Source organism: Melanostigma gelatinosum (assembly GCF_949748355.1).
Source record: "Melanostigma gelatinosum genome assembly, chromosome: 5".
Lineage (NCBI taxonomy): Eukaryota > Metazoa > Chordata > Actinopteri > Perciformes > Zoarcidae > Melanostigma > Melanostigma gelatinosum.
In genome coordinates, this window is record NC_136638.1 from 16,566,778 (window position 1) to 16,589,325 (window position 22,548).

The 22,548-nt window shown below is 44.4% G+C and overlaps 1 protein-coding gene across 1 annotated transcript in view; it reads right to left on the reverse strand.

Annotated features, from left to right (window-relative positions):
- Positions 1-4,303: 4,303 nt before the first annotated feature.
- The window catches only part of diaph1 (diaphanous related formin 1), an 80,301-nt gene continuing 62,056 nt past the window's right edge, over positions 4,304-22,548 (reverse strand). The window contains exons 18-28 of the mRNA XM_079269187.1: positions 18,888-18,983; positions 18,679-18,773; positions 18,462-18,563; positions 17,879-18,118; positions 17,494-17,623; positions 17,225-17,350; positions 16,957-17,120; positions 16,305-16,437; positions 12,374-12,463; positions 5,667-5,710; positions 4,304-4,467 (exon numbers count right to left, since the gene is read on the reverse strand). Coding sequence (XP_079125313.1) covers positions 4,438-4,467; positions 5,667-5,710; positions 12,374-12,463; positions 16,305-16,437; positions 16,957-17,120; positions 17,225-17,350; positions 17,494-17,623; positions 17,879-18,118; positions 18,462-18,563; positions 18,679-18,773; positions 18,888-18,983 — 1,250 coding nt within the window. The 3' untranslated portion in view covers positions 4,304-4,437. The remainder of the gene's footprint in view (positions 4,468-5,666; positions 5,711-12,373; positions 12,464-16,304; positions 16,438-16,956; positions 17,121-17,224; positions 17,351-17,493; positions 17,624-17,878; positions 18,119-18,461; positions 18,564-18,678; positions 18,774-18,887; positions 18,984-22,548) is intronic.

Below are 22,548 nucleotides of genomic sequence, written 5' to 3' on the forward strand. Positions count from 1 at the left end.
TCAGCACAGATTCTAAATATGCAGTCATACAAGTACTAACATTCAAAGCCTGTTTCTCTGGAGTTTAAATGCCACAGTCGTGTGTATTTCTCTCCTGAAGCAGCAGGGAAGTTGAGAAATGGCCAATCTAAACAAATGAAGCGAGGCTTTACTCCGCAGTTCTCTGGAATGGAGACTGGGAGAAGCGGTGGAGTGTTCAGCCAAGTTAGACACAAATTAAACACATTTATTTCAGAGCCCTGGCAATGTGGGCGCTAATGGCAGCCAGAGAAATGCACTCACAGAACTTCTGGGTCAGAGGAAAAGAAAAGAAAGACGAGGAAATAGGAGGCGAGGGGAATCATACAAAAATATAAACGACAGTATGCTGTGTGCATATAAATCAATTGTTTTCTTCTCTCCACAGAGGTCACATCTCCTCTACCACTCCCTCCCTCCTCCAGGAGGCAGAGGGGTGGCAGATATTCACCGAGGTTCACTTTGCTACCTGGAGACAGACGGCCTCCCTCAGCCAGCCAATCAGGAGCTGTGAAAAACAAACCTCTGCTCTGCGATTGGTCCGCTGCTCCCAGGAACTCATTCCACTGTCAATGGCTGTCATTGTGTCGCCTGGCAGTGCTGAAGCCAATTATGCTGCCCTCTTTCTTTGTGCAGACCTCCTTTCTCCAGCAGACCCCCTTCACACATATAAGGGCACGCGCACGCACGCACGCACACACACACACACACACACACACACACACACACACGCACACACACACACAAATCACCCCAGACTCCAGAGAACGTCACAGCAAGAGACAGGAGTCTGGGAATCAGGAATCAGGAGGACCTGAAACTATCAGTCACAGATAAATTAACCCTGCATCTCAATAAATACAAAACCTACGTGTTAATGACTCTCTTGGTGTAATTCTTCTACTGGTCGTCCAGGTTGTAGCGATGCAGCTCTGCCTTTTAAACTAATTAGGTTCACAGCTGTTTTTATGCAACTGCAACATTTAGCGTTATATTGCAAAATAAATGACTGATGTAAAATAATCCATGATTCACTGATGATGAAAACAATAGTGATGATGTTGATTTCAAAGTGATAATTAACCAATTAATGTAAACATGTATTCTATCTAAACCTTTGAAGAGCAAGACTAGCAGTCTATGACGCTTTATCAATGCTTTTTTCCACATACTATGCTATGCATTCTGGGTCGATACTATGATTTTACTTTTAATGACAGTTTATTTATGAATTTTTATTATACAATAAACTGCACGTTATTTTTTATGATATACTATGAAGTTGTATGACATACATGACAGACTTTGTTTGCCTTTTAACAGCTTTTTAGGACATATTTTATGAAATGCTATAGAATTAATTTTCCTGACCATTTCATGGCATTATATATGATTACGGTTTTATGACATATTATACTGCATTTCTTTTATGATTTCTGACATACTGACAGAATGACTTTTTTACAATTTTCTGAGGCATTCAATAGGATCACTTTTTTAATGATGTACTATACTAGATGTTTTTAATAAGATACTATGGAATTCTTTAATGACATACAATAGTTTGTGTTTTTTAAACATACTATTCAAGCTGTTTTTATGATTATATATTTTTTTCCTTGTATTCTATGGCTTTTCATGAAACTACATCAGCATGAGCCCAATTAAGTGTAAATGATAAAAGAAAGCCACTCGGACTGATAAAAAGCAGATGCAAAGGTTTCTGTCTGAACAAGTTGCAGCCAGAGAGAATATCAGAAAGATTTCGGAGATGTGGAAGGAAATATGTTCAAAGCAAAGAATCAACTCACCTTCCAGAACAAAGCTGAGGCGGGGAAACCTCTCCAGATATTTTGGGTGTGCATCCGTGTAGCCGGTACGACACAGCAGGGTATTCCCAGAACAGGCCTGTATTGGCTACGCTGACCACTACAGGGAGGAGAATAGTGCAAATCATGACTTATCATCGTACTTTGTATCTCTAGAGGCACTGGACCAAAGAACGGTGTGGTTATACAGTATTTGTGTCAGTGACAGAAGGGTCCGAACAGAAAGACAGAGGACACAAAAGATGAGAAAACAGCATCCGGCATCAACTGTTCTCCTTTCTCTCCCCCTCACACAGTTTTATGGAAGAGACCATGAAGAACAACCAATGCTGGAAAATGTCTCAGGAAACCCATGAAGCCATCCTGGACTGCTTCTGTCACAATAACTAAACGGTGTTATTCATTCCGTCTTTTGGCAATAAAATTAGACTTTCACTGCAACGTGCTGAAACTATCTGGTATTTCACTGTGTTTACATGAGAGCGAGGGAGAGGAGGGGCGGGGGGGCACAATGGAGCTAGAAGTTTCACATCAACTAATCAACAGAAGATGCACACACTTTCAGAATGAGCCAGTCACATCAATAAATTACTAAATCATTGTTTAATAGTTCTGTGTAGCAGACAGAATGACTGTGCAGTATTCTGTATACATAGAGCAACAAAAAAAACAAGTCTCCATTCAAATACAATAAAATAATCAAGTGTAAAAATGAACAGAGAAAACATCTCTTAAAAAAATGAATGAGCAAAAGTAACGACTCGAATTAGAAAACAAATATTACAGTGATATTCTGTCCTTAACGTTCAAAACAGCCAACTTGCAGTATCTGTTACACACAATCACCTGAAGAGCCGGGTCGAATAATAGAACAGCAGACGAGTCTTTGAGAGCTAATTATTCTGCGTTATTGGATTCAAATATAGCACCAGCACTTGATCAGGTCAGGGATCTGCACTGTACTTAAATAAGATTTTCCTCACTCAGGGGCCAAATGAAGCCCTGATCTTGAACCAGCAGGTTGATAAACCCAGTAGCTTCTATATCATGATGCCGACTGGGCATCAGGGCTGGCGTGCGCGCAGTATAGTATTATATTTGCATAGTTATAAATATTGCATGGAGCAGCTGACATCACCTCTCTGTATTCTTGTCAGATATTACACCACAACATCATGGCAACATGTATGCTGATGGCTACTGAATACAAATGAGAGCAAGGCCAGACATTCAGCAACTACTGCTGCCGTTCAGTGGGAGGGAAAGTGGGTGAACACAAACACACAGTCTTGTCTCAGCAGTTTTTGGGCAGTTTCCCAGTGTGCTCCATCTTCAGCAGAAAGACCACAACGCTGTTTATGAAACCTACGGTTTATGACGGCATGCTCGGTACCGTACAGTAATTACAGATGGCAACATGCACTCAAACCTAAAAGCACAAACGCATGTAGGAAGTCGAGCGTGCACATAAAACTAAATATCGGTGGCATACTTCACACACATTCTTATGCAAAAAAGCACACAGGCATTTAAAGGCTAGCATATTAAATGGAAACAACAAAAAGGGTTTAACCGACTTTCTTCTTCTCCGGTCTATCTCTACTTCCCTCTGGGGCTTTAGGAATGTGCATGTGAATGGATGTAAGCACGTTTTCTTCATAAAACTGTTGTGGGCACATGTGGTAGCTTAGACAAGTTTGTGTAAATTATCTCCATTTTTAAGTGAAATCAATATTTAGGCATGCACACCAGTGAACAAAATCCCTTCTCAGTCAAAAATAAAATCAAAAAACGCACGGAAACACCCAGGTGATGACTGACAGCAGCCCAGTGGGAGGGAAGTGACAGGACTGGATTTCTATTGGTTGGCACTTTTTTTCAGTAACACAGCAAAAGTGATTAACATTTACAAACAGTAACATACAGTATATCAGACAGACACAAAGCAATACGTTTCATACGATAAAAAAAAAAAGAGTGTGTTGTGGTCTTGTCCTGGTACAGCCAGAGAAAACTTGCACCTGCAGGATTTGCCAATTCCAGACATTTCCGGTCTAAATTTGGGATTTGGAAAACAAGCACAAAGGGCGGATTCCTCCCGCGTAAGTCTTTGGAATCGCTGAAGTTGGCCTTTGTTGAATGACGGGTGAATAAAGTGAAAAAGAAACAGACAAAAATACATGAACAGATATGTGCACATGCTGAAGAAAGCAATTAAATCTTTTTGACAATGGCAAAGATCCAAAGGCTGAGGTGTGAGCCCTGCCCTCCTCCTCTGCCACTCCCTGAAGACGCAGTCAATGCAACCCTTAAAGACGGCCCCGTTAAGGCTCGACCTCTGGGGAACACGGGGCTGTTGTCCGTGAGCTAATCTCAGATTGATATTGGCCCCTGGAATGCATCAGAGTTTAGATATCACAGGCAGTGAGTTGAAATCTTTCTGCCCCGTCTGCCTAATGGGACCGAGAGGGAGTGGCGTCCAGTAACTCCTCCAATGACTCCGCTCCTTCTGGTTTAGGCTTCTTCTTAGCGGGCTGTTTGCTGGATGAGGGCGTCTCTTCCTGCATCAGCTCTTTGGCCAGGATGTTGGTCACTGCATGACCAGCTCGTCGGTGGTTGGCTGAGAAAGAGAAATACAGTCAGTGAGATAGTAACGACATTAAGATGTCATGTTCATATTAGATCAAGTCCATACAGATATGTCAGTGCATGCCATGACGTGACATCTGATGCGCAAAAAGTCAGTTAGCCAAACACCATATCGGCAGACAGGTACTGAACATTTTCACTGACTGAACACATTCACAAGTATGTGCCTCCAACAACACCAAAGACTTGTGTTGTGAATGATGAAACACAACAGAGATGCTCCATTTCTGTCCAACATACAGATGCATGCATTACCGCGACACTCAAACACAGAAACGGCTTAATGGTACGGCTGGGTGTGTGTGTGGATTAATGCGACATCTGGAGTCTACTCACTGCTAATGTCAGCTTAGCCTCAACTTGATCTTAAAGTGTGGAAAATGAGTAAAAGAGGAAGGACACCCGAGGCATGGGAGACGTTTAGATGAAGAGGAAGTGGGACTGATGGAATGAATGTTTAGACGCTAAGAAGGAAGCGGTAGGACGAAGGGTGAGACGCCATGAAGAGCAGAGTGATTCATCCTGCGGCAAGATTACGGAGGTTGGGATGAAGCAAAATGAGACGAACGCGGATGGAGAGATTGAGGAAAAAGGAGGCATGAGCTGGAAGGAAGTAGTAGAATAGATCACAGACAAATAGTGGATGCAGTGAGGAAAGATAAGAGATGCACAGAGTGTGACGGAGTGTGCCCCGAGGATGCTGCCGTTTTTATTCTTCTACCAGTTTACTCTGTTATTTCCTCCTCCTACACACACACACACGCAGTAGCCTTGCTCTCATCTCTCATTCCCTCTCCATCCTTTATCCACGCTTCATTTTCCTGCGTGGGAGGAGGGCTGCGCAGCAGCAGCCATTTTGAATTATATAGATCAGTGGGAGATTGTGGTGTGGTGTTTGGCTGTGATGTTATGCCTGGTCTGGTGTATGATCACAACTCAGACAGAGGCGGTGAACAAAGGGTTAACATCAGCACAGGTCACACTTGTTACATACACACACACATTAATGTTACTGTTCCTACTGATGGGAAAAAAATGATCAATCCAACAAGGTCATGATGCAAACCAATAGCAATACACATGCAAATGAACCATGGAACACAAACAACAAACCAATAGTTGACACATGGTTCTGACGGAGGGAGAACAACACACACACACAAAAGTTACCGAACAGGTCTCCAGAACGAGCTGTGACAAAGACACAATGGAGTCTGGGAAGAAAGAGGAGAAGGAGGATTTGGAGACTTCGAGTCAAGTTCACGGTTTACTTGTCTTCTCTAGATGTGAAACTCAGCTGGACTGATGAGCACAGACAGCTGGAGTGTCAAATTAACATTTCACACACAGTTTCCTTGGAGATTCTCTCTGGCTCAATCAACTCTCAAATACGTCCTCCATATCTACTTTTGTGCCTTTCCCAAACCTCTTCTCCCTTACTCATAAACGAACTAATTAGAAATGATGCAAATTACCCAAAAACGGAGCGAAAGAGTGTGCGTCAGTGTGGGTGTTATTCTATGTGTATGTGTGCAACCCGCAGAGAAAAGCTCTTCAAAGGCTGTCAACCCAGCTCCTCTCCTCCCTCCTCCTCCTCCTCCCTCTCTCTCTCTCTCTCTCAGACGACAGAGAGGAGGGAGAGGGCGGGATAAGAGTCGGGATCAGGGGGCTGTAGCATTGGGTGCAGCACCGGTACGATGAATTTAGGCAGAAACCTGCAGATTAAAGTAAAGACAGGAACATGTGCAGTGAGGATGTGCACAATTTATCTGCATTTAAACTCAAACAGCCTCAGAAGCAAATACATCACCTAAAAAAACACATTAAAAAAATGTAGACTATATATAAACTTGTTTTTTTTTTAAAAGGCAAACTAGTTTTCATAAACAGCTGGGGACTTTAGATTGTAGTTAATGTTACAAAGAGGTTTTAACAGTGCTTTGTTGGGGACCAATAACAACATATTACATATCTCCAGAGTTAGCCTTTAAGGGATCGCTACAGAGTAGATCAGAGCCTAAAACGGCCACATTACCATTCAGTGGAAACTACATGGAATGATCTTGCAGCTTTCAGATGAGACTAACACAAGTCAGAATTGTCACTACCAGTCACATTGAACTCAGTTAAGACTCATGTGGCTCTGAAAGGAGCCGTCTAAAGCAGGGATTCCCAAAGTGGGGTGCGCGCACCCCTGGGGGTGCGCGAGCTGCCTCTAGGGGGTGCGCGAGAGGAAAAGTGTAATGGCGGTCTGATGGTGTAATAATATTAAATATTTAAAAAAAATGTAATTTTAATTTAAAAGCTGTCAGGTGGGACATCTGAAGCTATCAGTCGTAAAAGAGGAGAGGGACAGAGAGAGAGAGAGGAATCGGAGGCGAGGGGAACGGAGAGGTGCAGCACAGACAAATCGGGAGCACATCGGCCCATCGCGGAGTCAAGGTGAAAAAAGAGGAAACGAGAGTGAGCATCAGACTGGGAAAAAAAGAGGAAATATGATGAAAAGTATCTGTGTCTGGGCTTCACTTGGATTGGCAACGCAGATTCCCCAAAGCCACAGTGCGTGGTGTGCAGTGAGGTTCTGGCTAACAGTCTGAAGCTCTTATTTACGTCGCCACCTGAACACCAAGCATGCCAGTGCAAGTCAAAAGCCCCTTACATTGTTTATATCCAAATTGGAGGAGTTACAAAACAGCGAAAAACAACTGCAGTCTCATTCATGTGTTGGTCTATAAATGACGCACTACGGGCTTCATATCTGGTTACAGAATAGCGAGAAAGGGGCTACGGCACACAATCGCCGAAGACGTGAGCTTGCCAGCTGCCAGAGAGATGGTGGAATGTATGATTGGGGAGAAAGAAGCAAAAAAGTTGGACATGATCCCGGTGTCCAACAACACTGTGTCGCGCCACATCGATGCTTTGTCTGAAGACATCCTGGCTACATTAGTCGCTCATTAATTGTAAATTAAATGTGATAATCTGCCTCTGAGCCTGTGCCCTCGCGATCCGTATTGCTCTTTAAAAGTGACGCCTTGTGTAACTGAAAGTTATTGAAACTTTGTTGCAGTGTTTCAGGGCGTTTTCACACCTTCAGTTCGTTTGCTTTGTTCTGATTCAGGGATTAATATGATACAATGTTGCAGTTGCCTTTGTTCGGTTTGTGTTCACACTGCAACATTTAACAGCGGACTAAATATTGTAAACAAATGCCACGCGCGAGCAAACTGTTCTCTCATTGGTCCGATTCTTATGCGGCTATGAAGGCTTAAAAGGCTCTGTTGCTTCTTTTTTTTTTTTTTTATTAAGGGGGGGGGGGGGGGGTGCGCGAACCCGGTCGGGATGTAGAAGGGGGTGCGCGGCCTAAAAAGTTTGGGAACCGCTGGTCTAAAGCCTTTGTTTTTGTTTTTTTATCCATCTCTTTTAGCCTCTCAACATTGTGAATGTGCAAAGCAGAAATCACTTGAGTACCCTTTAACACGTGGCACTACAAACATAGGAAACACACGGCATGTGTATCCAGAAACTAGCTGTGATGTTGACGACCGGTAAATGATCCATGCACTTGGCGTGCAGCGGTAGGAAATGAGACGTCGGGACTCACAACAAAGACTGTTTACTGGTGAACGAACGTGTTTGCACATCGAGGGGTCGGTCAGCGGCACAAAGAGTGAAGTGAAAAGATCATCTGTAACACATTACACTCCGGGAGACTAAATAATAGCTGCCTGATGAGGGAAAGAGCTCTTTGTTGTACAGTATGCGAGTGTGCCGACCTTATGAGGGGAAAATAAAGAACCGGGGAGACGAGCGAGGAGAGAATTTACAGTAAATCACGTGTAGGTCAGCTTGAGCGGAGAAGCTTACAAGAACTAGCTCGGCGGCCTTGTGAAGGCGTACAAACTATATGGTCACATGACACAATGGTAACCATTACGAGCATGGTGGTGTATTTGCAGATGTAGGCTGGACCTCCGTCAGTGTCTCCGGCTAAGCAGGGGCTCACATCGCCCTCCTCAGGCCCTGCAGCGCAACACACCGCCGCTCCACACCAGAGGACTGTGGGAAAGAGTGACGTCATCTGGAGCCCGTGTCTCGTGTTGGTATTGATGTGCAGGCCTTTCATGTCCCCCAATGGGCTCAACTGGTGCATATGTGTGGCTTGCTGGCATGTATTGTCTCAGTGTGCATCACCACAGCTTCAGTAACAACTTGATTGATGAGTGCTCTCGTATCGGTCTGAATTATCTCCTGTGTGTGTCTTTGTGTGAACATCTGGGACAGCACAGATCTCTATAGGGGGCTATTTATTATTTTTGTAGGAGCAGACCGTCTGCAGAGCCAGCGTGTGCCTCTTTTGTTCCCCTTTATCTCCGTTGTGATTGGTGCTTTGTCGATTGGTCGCTCTGGCAGAGGGTCGTGACCCAGCAGATGGGTCTACAGTGAGTGTTTAGACACGTCATTCCTCTACACACACACACACGAGTGCCCTCATGTTGCTTTAAACGCACACAAATTAGGCTGATGTAGGCAAGCTGACAAGTCTGTATTCATACAAAAGGACAGACCGATAACTTCCAATCTCAAGCAGAGAGCCACAGTGTGATGATGTTTGAAAAACTATGCAAGGCTGTCTGTCCTCTGGAATGTAGTGCGTCTGTTTGGGTGCATGCATCGGTACGCAAACCTCGATGTGTCTTTGTATTGGCATGCAAGCATCTGGTGTGTGCGTTTTGTCTGTATGTGTTTAAAGAGGGGGGGGGGGGGGGTGGTAGACAGCTGAGGATACCCCATGCAGTCCTCTCATTCAACACAACCAGCACAAAGACACACACACAGTGAGCTGAGGTACAGGTCAAAGGTGAGGAGGTATATAGCCTCCGCAGCCTCGTGGCTTTCCATTCAGTCACAATTCTGTGACACAATAAGCATGACCACACACTCAACGGGCCCTTTAACACAAAGTCTGTGACTTTTACGGTCGCCGCAGCTGTGAGGAGGGGGAAGGAAAGAGGAGGGGAAGGAAGGGACACGCGTTGTGTAATGAAGACCCTCACGTGCACAATAGTGTCACGCAGAACACAAAAACAATCAAATAAAAATGTACATATTGTTGCCACATTAGGCCACCTTACAAAGTTATCCTCAAAAGCGTTTAAAAGCCATGGAAAGACCATCTTGTACCCAATAAAAAAAGGGCAGAAAGTCTGTGTGATAACTTGGCATTGTGATCTGATGGAAATGAGTTCATGCATATTTTCACATTGCTGGAAATAAGAAGAATATGCTCGTTGCCACTCCTGTTGGACAGGTGACTGTGAAAGATAACTCCTTGGGAAATACATACGGATATATAGAATAACTTCACTGGTGTATTGGCTGATATGATAAGTAAATACATTCAGATGTATTATCATGTCTTTGTGAAAACTATTAATACTACAGTTCAGTTAAATACAGACCTCAGCACCTGTTTTCAATGCATCAAGGCGATTGATTATGTTGGGATATCAGGCAACTGATTTGAATGTGTGGCTTCATTGTGACGTTGTACTTCCTTGCAAAGAGGAACCATGACCCCTCCTCCACTGCTTTGCTCATTCATAGATCATGCAAGCCGATGAACCTTTGCTTTGTGTCTGCACACTCAGTACGTGACATCTGATCAGCAATGCCATGAACACAAGAGGACAAATCAATTGTTTTTTAGCTGCATGGAAAAGTAATTACAGAGAGATTAGAAGAGCAACTGGTTCAACTGGCCTCAGGGCCAGTGACTTATTATATCTCACAATCAGTGAGGGAGGACGGGAGAGATGAGGACGCAGCTCGCCAAAACGATGCCAGCTTTACAAATCTTACAGCTTCAAATGTCTGTAATCTGTAATCTCTATTATTGTTTTCGTAGAGCTGTGGCTCCTTCTGATATTGTGTTTTGTCTTTTAATGACAGAATAGAAAAAAAAATAAGTCCGATTTTCTGTCATATCTACAAATATGTTCTGCTCCGTATGCATAAAACTGTATAGATGTGTTACACATTATGGAGTAAACACTGACATACTTTCCATGCACACATGAGCTGGATAGATGAGATGCTGAAACAGGCTAACTGTGGCGCCAGAGTCAGGATGTGCCTCCTCCTACTTCATTAAATGAAGACCTCTGACTCAACCAACTAGTCACAGACACACTCCTATTGTGTGGCTGAAGGGCTTCCGGGGTGTACGAAGCAACGTGGGTAACTGGAGAGGAGTGGCCTTTCAACATATGTGAAGAAAATATAAACTCCTTTGCCCAAAAACCACAGCAGGGCTTCAAACCCTCCACATCAGCCATGGAAAACCCTGAACTTTGGAAAAAGAAAACTAAAATGACAAGACCGAGAAAAGAAAAACCAGGGAGGAGGCACTGAGCTGAGATGTGATACATACAGCCACTTATATTTTCCTTCTCTTTTCTACCACAGATAAGCATACAGAGGGAGGAAGGTTCTCTCTCTCCAACGCACATTAAGGTATTTCCTGTTCGGAGTGTGAGGTGGCCAAACAGTATTATGGGTGACTGAGGGAGCCCTCAAGTGGGCCCCATTTTCTCTCGTACAGCGCTCCTTCCCCCAGCTCCCGCTTCTCCCACCAGTTCCTCTTCTCACTCAGTTTAGTGGTGACGAGCCCGAGCAGTTTGTGATTCAAGAAAGTTTGCGGCACTTAGCGATATACTCAGTGTGAGTTAGTGGACCACCGAGGACCACTTCTTATAACCCCTGTTTAATTGTTATGGACATAACTGCCAACAGGCTATGTAAATGCACTCAGTGACTGAAAGAAAGAAAGAGTGCAGTCTACCCTCCAGCTCTGTGCTATTCCACATCTGGCTTCTATTGAAGGAGGTATTGGGTTGCACTCACTCTTCCCCAGCCTCTGTTATGTGTGAATACCCCCCCCCCCCCCCCCCCCACACACACACACACACGGTATCATATTACAAGTTAGTATCCTAAAAGCTCATACTGAGTCTGGATCGGGCGCTGGGACACCCGGCAGAATGAGTAGCTAACCATCTCACTGTCCCGTCGCTTACAGACTGAACACGTGGCCGGAATGATAATCAAACCAGACTGTGCTCAGGAACATGTCCTCGGATACAGCACATGGACTTCTGGCCGACCCAGTAATGACAAAAACATAGATCCAATTTTTTGGGTTCCAAGATAAAGCAGAAAAAAGATTTTGAGTTGAATGATTTTTGATAATATCGATTCTATGATATATATTCATGTATATTTACAGTGAGCTGGGGTTTCACACCCAACATAAAATCAATGTTTTTCACATCACACTTGTGTAAGTTGCATTAAGGGGCATTAACGATTTGTATCTTCTTTATATTTTAGCCTGTTCAAGCACTGATTCCACTTCCTTAGACTGTGTACCCACACTCTGGTTCATCCTCCTTTGCGCTACATTCATATTCCTCTTAGAATTTCCTATTGCACAGCCACACCCTCGCCAGTTGTTCCTCTCTTAAGTCTCTTCCTGCCCACACCCACGCCTTGGCCGCCTCCCTATTCTGTTGTCGTGCCAGCCATTGGTGGAATCGCATTGGTAACCATGGCCACAGAATACTATCACAAGCCAAAGTCTTTGAGCCGTGCAACAGATGGAGCAGAGACATGGGAAACACAAACAACTGTGTTGTTGTGTGTTGACAGAAACAGAGAGACAGACAGGAAGAGGGAGATGGAACAAATGAGTCTCATATGCTCCACGTGTTTCACCGTAGTAATGCATCAGTGTGTGTGAAAGGAAACAGAAATCTGTAAATCAGGCAGGACATGACGTTTTGTGAAGATGAACTGCTCTGCTTGTGTACGAGTACCTGCTTGCCGTGGTCCTCTCTTTCTCTTGAAAGCAGCGCCGGACTGCAGCGCCTCCAGCAGGCCATCCATGATACCAGTTTCATCCCCCTCTGTAAACACAGCATCAACAACATCAGCAACGCATCAACAAACCAATATGTGAAGACACATTACAACTTTTATTCATGTCTCACACACAACTCCACTATTACAACCATGTTATTTAAACTCAATACAACCCAGACATCTTACACTAATCTTCTTTTGGTGGTTTTTCTAAACCCTCTACCCATCGCTGGCAAATTAGCTACATTAACCCAGATAGGCAGTGACCCAGTTCAGCTACTGTCTCTACTAGGAGCTATATGCTGCACTTTCTGGGAGGTAACCTCTAAACAAACACACACACACACACACACACACACACACAGAGACCAAACTTGCTCATGAACATTAAAATACTACATAAACTGTGGCTGACGGTTAAAAGGGTGCCGACTGGAAATGAACCTTGTATGTGTACAGGTAGTTTGTATGGGTGGTTTTGTTGTTTGTTTACATGCACATTGTTTATCTGGTGGTCTTAAATCACAGATCAGAGGAGGGGGGCCATGGCCAGGTTGCTGTGTGTAAAAGTGTTTCGTAGACAGGATTCAGTGGCTCATCACAGCACTCAGGCAGATGGTTTTAATTATTTCAATCGGAAGCTGAACAGAGACGGAGGGGTCTAAAAAAGGGGCCAGCGAGGTGGGGTTAAAGGTTTATGTCGTCACCTCCCCAACCCCCAAACACACACACAAACATCTCTTCTGCTCACACACACACACACACATACACACTATATCTAATCCTGCAGTAAGCCATGGAGCAGATGGCCTGTGGTCTCGCCTGTCACGTCAGAGAAAGTCTCCCTCACACACTCCACAGGACTTCCACAGCTCACATACACCCCTCAATGTCCACGTCCTGGAACTACACACACAGTTCAGAATGATGTTTTTCTCCTTCCGGGGAAACACATGTGGCCTGTTTCCACTCACTCTAATCACATGGTTGGCTTAAACGAGCACACAGACATACAAACCTATTTGTGACTGTACTGGAGGCGATAGAGGGACCACACAATGACCTGGTTGTGTTTAAAACCGGCTGAGTGAACTAAAGCTAGAATGCCCGAGGGCCGGTGCACTGTACAGCATTAGACACACAGCTCTTTAGAGCTTTTGTTTGAGCGTGGTCTTGGGCAACACTTTTTCATAAAGCCAGACACAAGTCTTCACTTCACAGGGAAGCTGTGTGTGTGGGGGGGGGGGAGACACACTTGTTGGGTTCAATCACTTGTTGATAATCATGTGGACTTGTATTCACATGATTCTTCTGTGGAACAGGTATCAGGCTAATGGTGCTATTATTGAGAATCAATATTGAAATGGCATCAAACACTGTGGTGGCAAAGTCAGAGTTAGTACAACAATGCCATGGATTATGAGCAGCACAAGCACGCAGACAATCCACACACACGCACCTATAGTGCATGATACAAACAGCAAAATATTGCCTGAACCGAGTCAGAACATAAGACGGATTAATTAGTCGAATAGCATTAGATCATGAGCTCTTAAATATGTCTCTTTGGACCTGGTCTACATTGAATACACACACACACAGAGAGCGAGCGAGAGCGAGAGAGACAGAGACAGAGACAGAGAGAGAGAGAGAGAGAGAGAGCGAGAGAGCGAGAGAGCGAGAGAGAGGACAGCATCTTGTGTGGCGCAGTAGCACCCCTAATGGACTTTCACACAATAACAGACGAGGACATGAAAGGAAACATTTACAGAGAAGAGAGGAGTCACAACAAACGGGAAGGAAAATAAGCGTTCAAGTGGGTTGGAGACAGAATTTGGATTTTCCTAATGTGCCATGATCGTGGCCCTCTTTCACAGTGGCCTGCAGTGAGGCAGGCTACCCAGGCTTATCTCATCCCCTCTGTCACCATGTGCTTCTCTCCTCTACTCCTCACCTCCTTTTCTAGAAGACAACAACACAGTCTAATCCTCAAGAGAGCATATGCTGCCTTACTACCCTCTTCCCCTCCCCCACACTACTCTCTCACTCGCTCTCTGTGTAGAGCACGAGCACTCCTACTGGCAGTTCCCATACCAGCATCTGTGTGGCCGTGTAGTCTTTGCCACGTACATAACAGCACAGAGCCTCACACATTGTTTTTACAGACGGTACTGACACCTAGCTGTGGAAATGAGAAGAGGTTGTCTGGCATGTTTCCAAAGAAGAGTGTATGACAGCCAGGGATCTTTCAGTAGTAGTAGATAGTATTTATCAGATCAAGAGAGCCAAATAAAGCCAAGTAAAAACAATGATTTGATGATCCACATGTTGAAGTATATTCACAATAACTACCATTGCATGTGTAGCACATGTGCGAGGCTGCACTGAATGAGCGCCTGTCTGTCTGACTCACATAGGAATGACAAGGCCACAAAGTGCAAACACACACTGACCTTCCGGGCTTTAACCAACATCTGCTATATATTATGTCTACAAAGGGACAGAGAGTGATAAAGAGCAGCATTCACAAAGAACAACATTCATGAGATAGTGAGGGTGAGAGAGTGAGAGTTGAAGGGTGGGGAATTAAAAGAACAAAGAAGATGTGAGCATGTGAAAGTACAGCTACTGAAAACAACCTGTGTGTGACAGCCATCCAGAATGATGGTTGTAAACAAATACAGAACAAAGACCAGGTGTGTGTATGCTGGGTTTGTGTGGTTGAATGTAAATATGGGGGTGTTGAATGACTCTGGGCTACAGGGGCAGTCAAATATGCCACCTGTATGTAAATAATCTCCAGCTCATTAATGCATCTCTGAAGCACTATTGTGTTCCAATGCGCGTATGCCTCGGGAGGCTGAACACGAAATTTGACTACCACAAAATGTATTGTCCATACTTTAAACACAAAGTATTCAGAGTGGAGCCTCGGTGCTCGCTGGGTCTTTAACTGCCCTTTAAATGAGCGACGGGGGGAGGGAAAGGAAAATAAAAAAGAAGAGGGAGTGATGGAACAAAAGCAAGAAAGAGAGAGGAGAGGAGAAGCCAGCTGGAACATGGAACACAAGGAGAAAGACCAGAAAGACTTTTTTGTGAAAGAGGTTTACAAAGCTGACGCACAAATACACATTCTAAAAACACACACAAACACTCCAACACATAGGCAAAACACAAACAAACTAGGAGCAACTCGTGCTAATTTTGTGACACACACACACGCACATACAGGGCGCACTGAGGCCGCAGCACATTTTGAGTGTGGCGTCTCAGGAGAACATGACTGGAGCCAGAGAGAGGAGGAATGTACTGAAACTAGGTCACAGTCAGAGAAGGGGAGAAAAGTGCCTGTGCATAAATGCGTGTCTGCCAGGCAGGATTTCAGTGTCAACTGTGTGTATGCGAGGATGAGCGAGCGAGAATGAGTGTGTGTTACAAAGCACAATATGCTGCTCGCAATTTCTAAGTATAACAGCATCTCATAGAAGAGTGGAAATATGTTTTTGGTGATAAAGAGGTTTAGACGTTCATACGGTTCTCTTTCATGGAAGAAAAGCCCCCGTTCACCAGAGGAGGGAAAAGAGGTCAGGCGGTTCCTTATAAATCCTCCTTGTCCTCACTTTCTATGGAGATTATTGTTACTTGCTTACTTGAAAACACAGGTCATCAGCATTAGATTAACTCTGGTCTATAAATACTGATGGGTTGCTCTTTCTCACACACACACACACACACACACACACACACACACACAATCCACAAAAACGTGGACTCCGACTGCCCCCAACTGGAATCTAAGGGAAATACAAACAGAGACGCGGAGTGTTTCTCTTGCTTTCAGTCACACGTAACACATGTAAACAGACATGATCCAGCAATTGTGACCTGTGTTGATGTTAAGGTGCTGGTTCTTCTTGAGCTTCTCCTCCTTCTCCTTCTCTGCCTTTTCTCTGGCCAGCTTGGCCCTCTTGACCTTCTCTTCAGCCTCCTTCCTCTTCTGATTCTCCTTTACTGCTTGCTGGTCGGGGAGCAAAGAGAGAAGGATGTCAGGCAACGTATGTACGCAAAATAAGTGTTCATAAGTTAGTGTGACAAGTACAAAAGTGATTCTTGGACAATTCTAAGACAAATGCATGACAGATGTATACATAACTTCAGAAGCAGTGGATGGCAGTTATCACCAGTAACTGGTAAAACAAGTCACCTCCTGCGGGAGACCTTCCAACCGGCACATTTACAGTTGATGTATAAACTGATAATATAATGGAGTAATAATTCTGTATTATGTCAATACAGACAGGTGTGATGCCTTTATTTCTCCTCCTGGTTTGACATTTTACTGTCATCCCTCTTTCATCATCTTATTTGTTTTTGACTCTGTGTGTGTGTGTGTGTGTGTGTGTGTGTGTGTGTGTGTGTATGTGTGTGTGTGTGTGTGTGTGCGCGCGCGTGTCTTTGTACTGTATGTGTAGGAGCTGATTAGTAGGAGGTCAGTGAAGACTTCACATCAGTTCATTCACATGAATAAAACACACACCTGGAACATGTTTTTAAAGGTGTTGAGGTCTCCAAAGAATTCCTCTACGGAGATTTTTTTCGGGTCAAAGACATAGAACTCTCCCAGGTCGTTATAATGCTTCTCCATATTCTTATGCAGCATATCCAGCTTCTCGAACTGCTCATGGGCGGTAACCACAAAGCTGTGGAAACATTCTGTTAAGGAACATAGAACACATCTCTCTGTATCTGTAAGACGCCATGATTCATGATCAGAAGATCTATTGTTTGACTGAATAAAGAGGATATCGACATCTTCTCCGCAAACAGGTCCTTGTCATTTTGCGGAGGGGGGAAGGTCTCCAGATCCTTTTCCAGGTTCTTAATCTGACGGCCCATCATCTCGAGGTTCTTCTGAAGTGTCTCTGCAGGAACTGCAGAAGAAACATTAATGACGCAGAGCACCTCCATACAAAGCTCATGATAGACTGTTGTGTTTTCAAACTCTTATAACAATTAGAGCACACTGGATCCAGAAGATGGAGATTTATAGACGTTAATTGGATGTCCCATGTACCTCTGCTGGCCTTTTCTACATGGATGAGCTCGTCTGGAAAGCCCATGACGTCAGGATACTGCTCCTGGCACTCGTCAGCGAGGAAATGCAGCAGCGTCTGCTTCAGATCAGCTGACTTGGTGTCACGCAGCTGATTGGGAGAAGGATTGATTTAAAAATGGCACACTGAAAAGGCAATCAATCAAAAGTTATTATCGGCACTGGAACAGATTCTACTCTTGTCTTTGTGGAGTATGAGTATCAATTTTACTTTATCTCATTTTCTATACGTCAGCATTTCCACACTTGACCCCAAAGAAGTACACACAACGTAGAACTAAAGACCTTTCCAGTCCATGTATTCAGATTATACTCTGTTGTATACCGCGTCTCCACCTCACTTTACCTTGCACAGGTATGATATGGAGAAGCCGAAGGCCTTTCCATTGCGGGAGCCAGCGTTCATATAGTTCCCGACAACAAGGATGATCTGTAGTAGCTTGGGGAAGGTCTTGCTTTTACTGAGCTCCTCGCAGGCTGCTGTCACAGACACCACATCTGGCTTGATGTTGTTCAGCTGCTCTTCAAACTGCAGCCTGAACAGGATGGCCTGAAGCCGGGGCATCAGCCGCTTCACACCGGACATCTGGAGAGACAAGAGGGAGCCACTCCTGGTATGTTTGTTGCCACGTAGATTATGTGTTTGTGTGTAGTTATGTGTAAGGGGGTTTCATTCATTACTCACATCCTTCACAGTTGAACAAAGCACTCTGTTTAACATCATGAGGATTTTCTGTGTCTAATATATTGACTATGACTATCAGTATTTCAACATCTACCATGTGTCATTTTCCATTACACTGATTTCCCCGCTATGTTTGTGGTTGATCATGTACAAGTCAGCTGGGAATTCACACAATACTGATTCTATAAAAATGTAAATCGTCTGTTGTGTGTGCTTTTTCATTTGCGTGTGTACGTTTACTCACCACTACTCCAAACTGCTCGGATTCAGCCAAGTCATCGTATTCCTCCTTCATCTCTCCCAGGACAGTCATCTGCTCTGCCTCTGGCAGTAGTTTGATCAGGTTCTGCGAGACAATGAAACATATACTGTGCATGACTATCAGGATCTGGACGTGTCCCAACTATGGTTGCACAAACAGGCCCTTGTATACAACACTGGGGCAGATGTGAGCTCCATACCTGAACCATGGACTCTGTGATGACCTTCTCATTAACCTGCAGCACGGCGTTCTTGATCTCCTCATACGGGACACGGATTGATCCCAGGAAAATGGCTGTATGAGCAGACAGTTCGGATTCAGTTGAACACACTGTATTGTTGTCTTTTCAATGGATGTTTTCGCTGCATGCATTTAAAGAGTCATTGGTGTGGGGGTATCTGGACTTACAAAGGTTCTGTGAGCACTTGGAGTCGAGAATCTTCAGCTCCTTAACCTTCTTCTTCAGCAGCTGCTTTTCGTCTCCGCCACCTTGCTCCTTTTTGGCTGGAAAAGGTGAATAAAGAAATGGGGAGGGTGAAGAAAAGGATGAAGAGAAGGACAGAAGAAAGAGAAGACTTTGTTAGAAAACACATTTCGTGGTGACTATTTAATGTGTGATGACTAGTACAGCTGGATATGAATAGAAATAATGTTGGAAAGAAGCATAGTGGAGAGTCCAGCGGGTTCTGTAATAGAGAGCGAGGGATGGACAGAGGGCCTATGTGATGCTATGAAAACTGACAGACTTGGCAAGGCCTTCACTTTTTTCATTCCCTCCCAACTATATGGTGTCATGGAGGCGTTATTGCATCACTGTCCTTGGGTTACTATGGAACTGCTATGCGAGGGCTGTAACACTGGGGGAAAGACACCCCTGGTGTGTGTGTGTGTGTGTGTGGTAAATACGGTCGGACGTTTGTCAGCTGTAAGGCATTCAAAGTTTGCAATCAGCCTACATACACGCATATACAGTACATTACACACACTTGACAGAAATGATTCACATTAACTCGTTCTGACAAGGTCAGCATTGTGACTGGACGGGTGTGTCAGCGTGTGGGGGTTAATGTGCACTGGATGATAATTAGGAGTGAAAGATGAACAAGCACCAACCAGCTGATAGCCCACTGTACACATCAGACCTGAGGTCAGCAGAGTACTGGAAGTCACAGTTCTTCACTTGTTTCTCACAATATTATATCACCACTCAAACTCAATTCAACACTCATGTGAAGATGCAGTACTGTAGTCCATGATGAGACAATCAACAGAAAAATTGTCAATGACAAAACTTATGTCATTTAACAGATATCACAGTATAAAATATATTATTTGGTTACAGATTTACAAACATGAGGAGTTTCTTTTCAAGGAAACTATTTCTCTCTGTACTGTGATTAACATTGGAGGATCAACACCACCCACATCCTTCCAGTCTCTCCTCAGGTTTTGTTCTGTATGTGGCCTTCTCCGTTTCTTATCTTTGTTTAGACCAGACTAACAGGAACCAAGAGTCACCGTCTGGGACACAGTCAGCAACAGAGTTGGTACAGCATGTTCGGTACGAGTATGCTGCGTCTATCTGTCACTATCTGCATGAATCACACTGACAAACAATACAAATCAAACTCCGAGCACACCTGTTTCCACTTCCCGGCAATGACCTCGTGTAATGACATCGGAAGCTAAATAAAGTACAACTGTAGCCCCTGTACATAATGACCACATGTCGTAGAGACAGACCTACTGACGGCTGCTTCATTACCAGCCTTTTTTCCTTCCACCAACTTGTCCCACAATCTGTCCACATTCAACTGCAGTTTGCTCGTGAAAAACAGTGTCATTCAAACAACACTCAGTGTTCTCCACACAGACAGAGAGAGCGCTACTACAGCATAACAGCACATCCTTCCATATGGCCAGTCAAACAGGGCTTTGTCTCTACGTGAGAGGCCACACAGTCGGACAGTCTGGGCCTCTTGATGAGCTGCTCATCTCTCCGTTTACAACATACACTTATACACAAAACGGTCAGTCAGTCAGTGGCCTGTGGCCTCAATAAGCCCCATTGTTTCCTTCAGCTTCGTGAACATCCTCTCACACAATCAACCGTCACTTGTGTCTAAAGTTTGCCTCAAACCTCAGGGCAATCTGATCTCTTTCAACTCTGTTCTTCTACCGTTTGGATATAATTAGTGTTCTATATCAGTATGATCAGCTGTATGCATCAGCACCATGGATCAAAAATACTATTGTGTGTCCAACACTCCAGCCACAGTCTCTGCTGTGAGCAGGAAACCACAGCAGGACGTCAACCATTACTCACACGGGGTAGAAAATTCTATCAGGTCATCTGAGAGGAAACAACACATAAACAGACCAAGTCACAGCTGAAAGGTGAGGAAGAGACTCAAAGGAAGTGACAAGCATCTACAAATAAACATCTCAGGACGGAGACTAAAACAGGGAGACTGATAATGGCCTAAAATAATCCACTTCTTCAAGAAAGCAGCATCTAAAGTCAGAGGAGACACATTTAAAGATATACTGAGATATATAAAGACATCATAGTATTAGTGTGCACACATAAATATGTACAAAGATAGACAAGTACACATGCTACAGCGCAGAGGAATCTAATCTCGATGGTGTGTAATCTCAAGGACTGGCAATCCAGTTAGTCAAGACTAGTGACCTAGTGATGTCATGTCACTAGGTCAGTGTGTGTGTGTGTGTGTGTGTGTCTCAGAGAGATGTAGAGCCCGTGAGGGAGCATGTGTGTGCGTCCTTGCTATCACAGCTACAGTGCCAGCTGCGCTCTGGCCAATGAGATCCGGCACAGCTCTGTTGACATCATGGCTGATTCATAAAATGGGGTCTGGTGTGCAGATTGTAAAATGGCTGCTCTGTGGTTTCCACATGGACAGTTTATTTCATTTATGAGCCGATGGCACCTCTCGTGTTGGCTATGGAGCACTGCACCACGTTGCACTTAGTCATAGTGGGGGAGGAGAGGAGTCAGAACACATGTGAGGCGAGACAAACGCACAAAAATAACACACGCGGAGCGCCGACATCTCAACATCCACATGTTTTATCGTCCCAGCTGCCTTTTTGTTACACCGTCCTACAAAGAAGACCACCTTTAGTGGAAAAACAATCTCTCTCACACACACACACACACACACACACACACACACACACACACACACACACACACACACACACACACACACACACACACACACACACACACACACACACACACACACACACACACACACACACACACACACACACACACACACACACACTTCCCTGGAGCACTTCCCCCTCGTCTCCCCAACAGCTGCTTGGCAGTGAGAGATGATGAGGATGGGGGGGGGGCTGTGAGTGTGTGTGTGCATGCACACACAGAAAAGCATGTGTGTGTCATGAAAGAAAATTCTTCCATTTTGACTTGTTTTTAATTAAGGAGAAAGAGAGAAATGGAGGAGAGGTGAAGGAGGGGTGCAGAGAATCATAAGAAGCCAAGTCATGCCGAGGTCTTCGTCAACATGTGTGTGTGTGTGTGTGTGTGTGTGTGTGTGTGGGTGTGTGCGTGAGTGTGTGTGTGCGTGAGTGTGTGTGTGTCTGTCGGCACAAAGAGGAGTCTGTTTATCAGTCAGCAGGCCTGAGTATGTCCTTCAACCCCCTCCCTCCTATTCCCTTCCTCTCTCATTCCCTCACTCCTTAAAAGGAGAAAACGTGTGCTGGAGCAGGCTATGGGTAGGCAGGCTTGGAGAAAGAGAAACAAAATTAAAAAGACAGATGGACAGAAGTAAAACAGAAGAAGAAACAGAAACAAAAGGAGAAAGAGAGACACTTTCATCCCTACAGCCTGAACTCAGAGTAGTTTCAGTCCTCTCCTTTCAATCTCTCCCCCTGGTTATTTTCCATGCGGTCTATTCATCCTCTTATGAATCCACTCCCTGCTTGTGGAGCTGCTGCAGTTTATTTTTAACCCACTAAAAGCTTACAGATGATGTGATATATTGTATATAAATATGTTTTTCATGGGCCCCCTGGT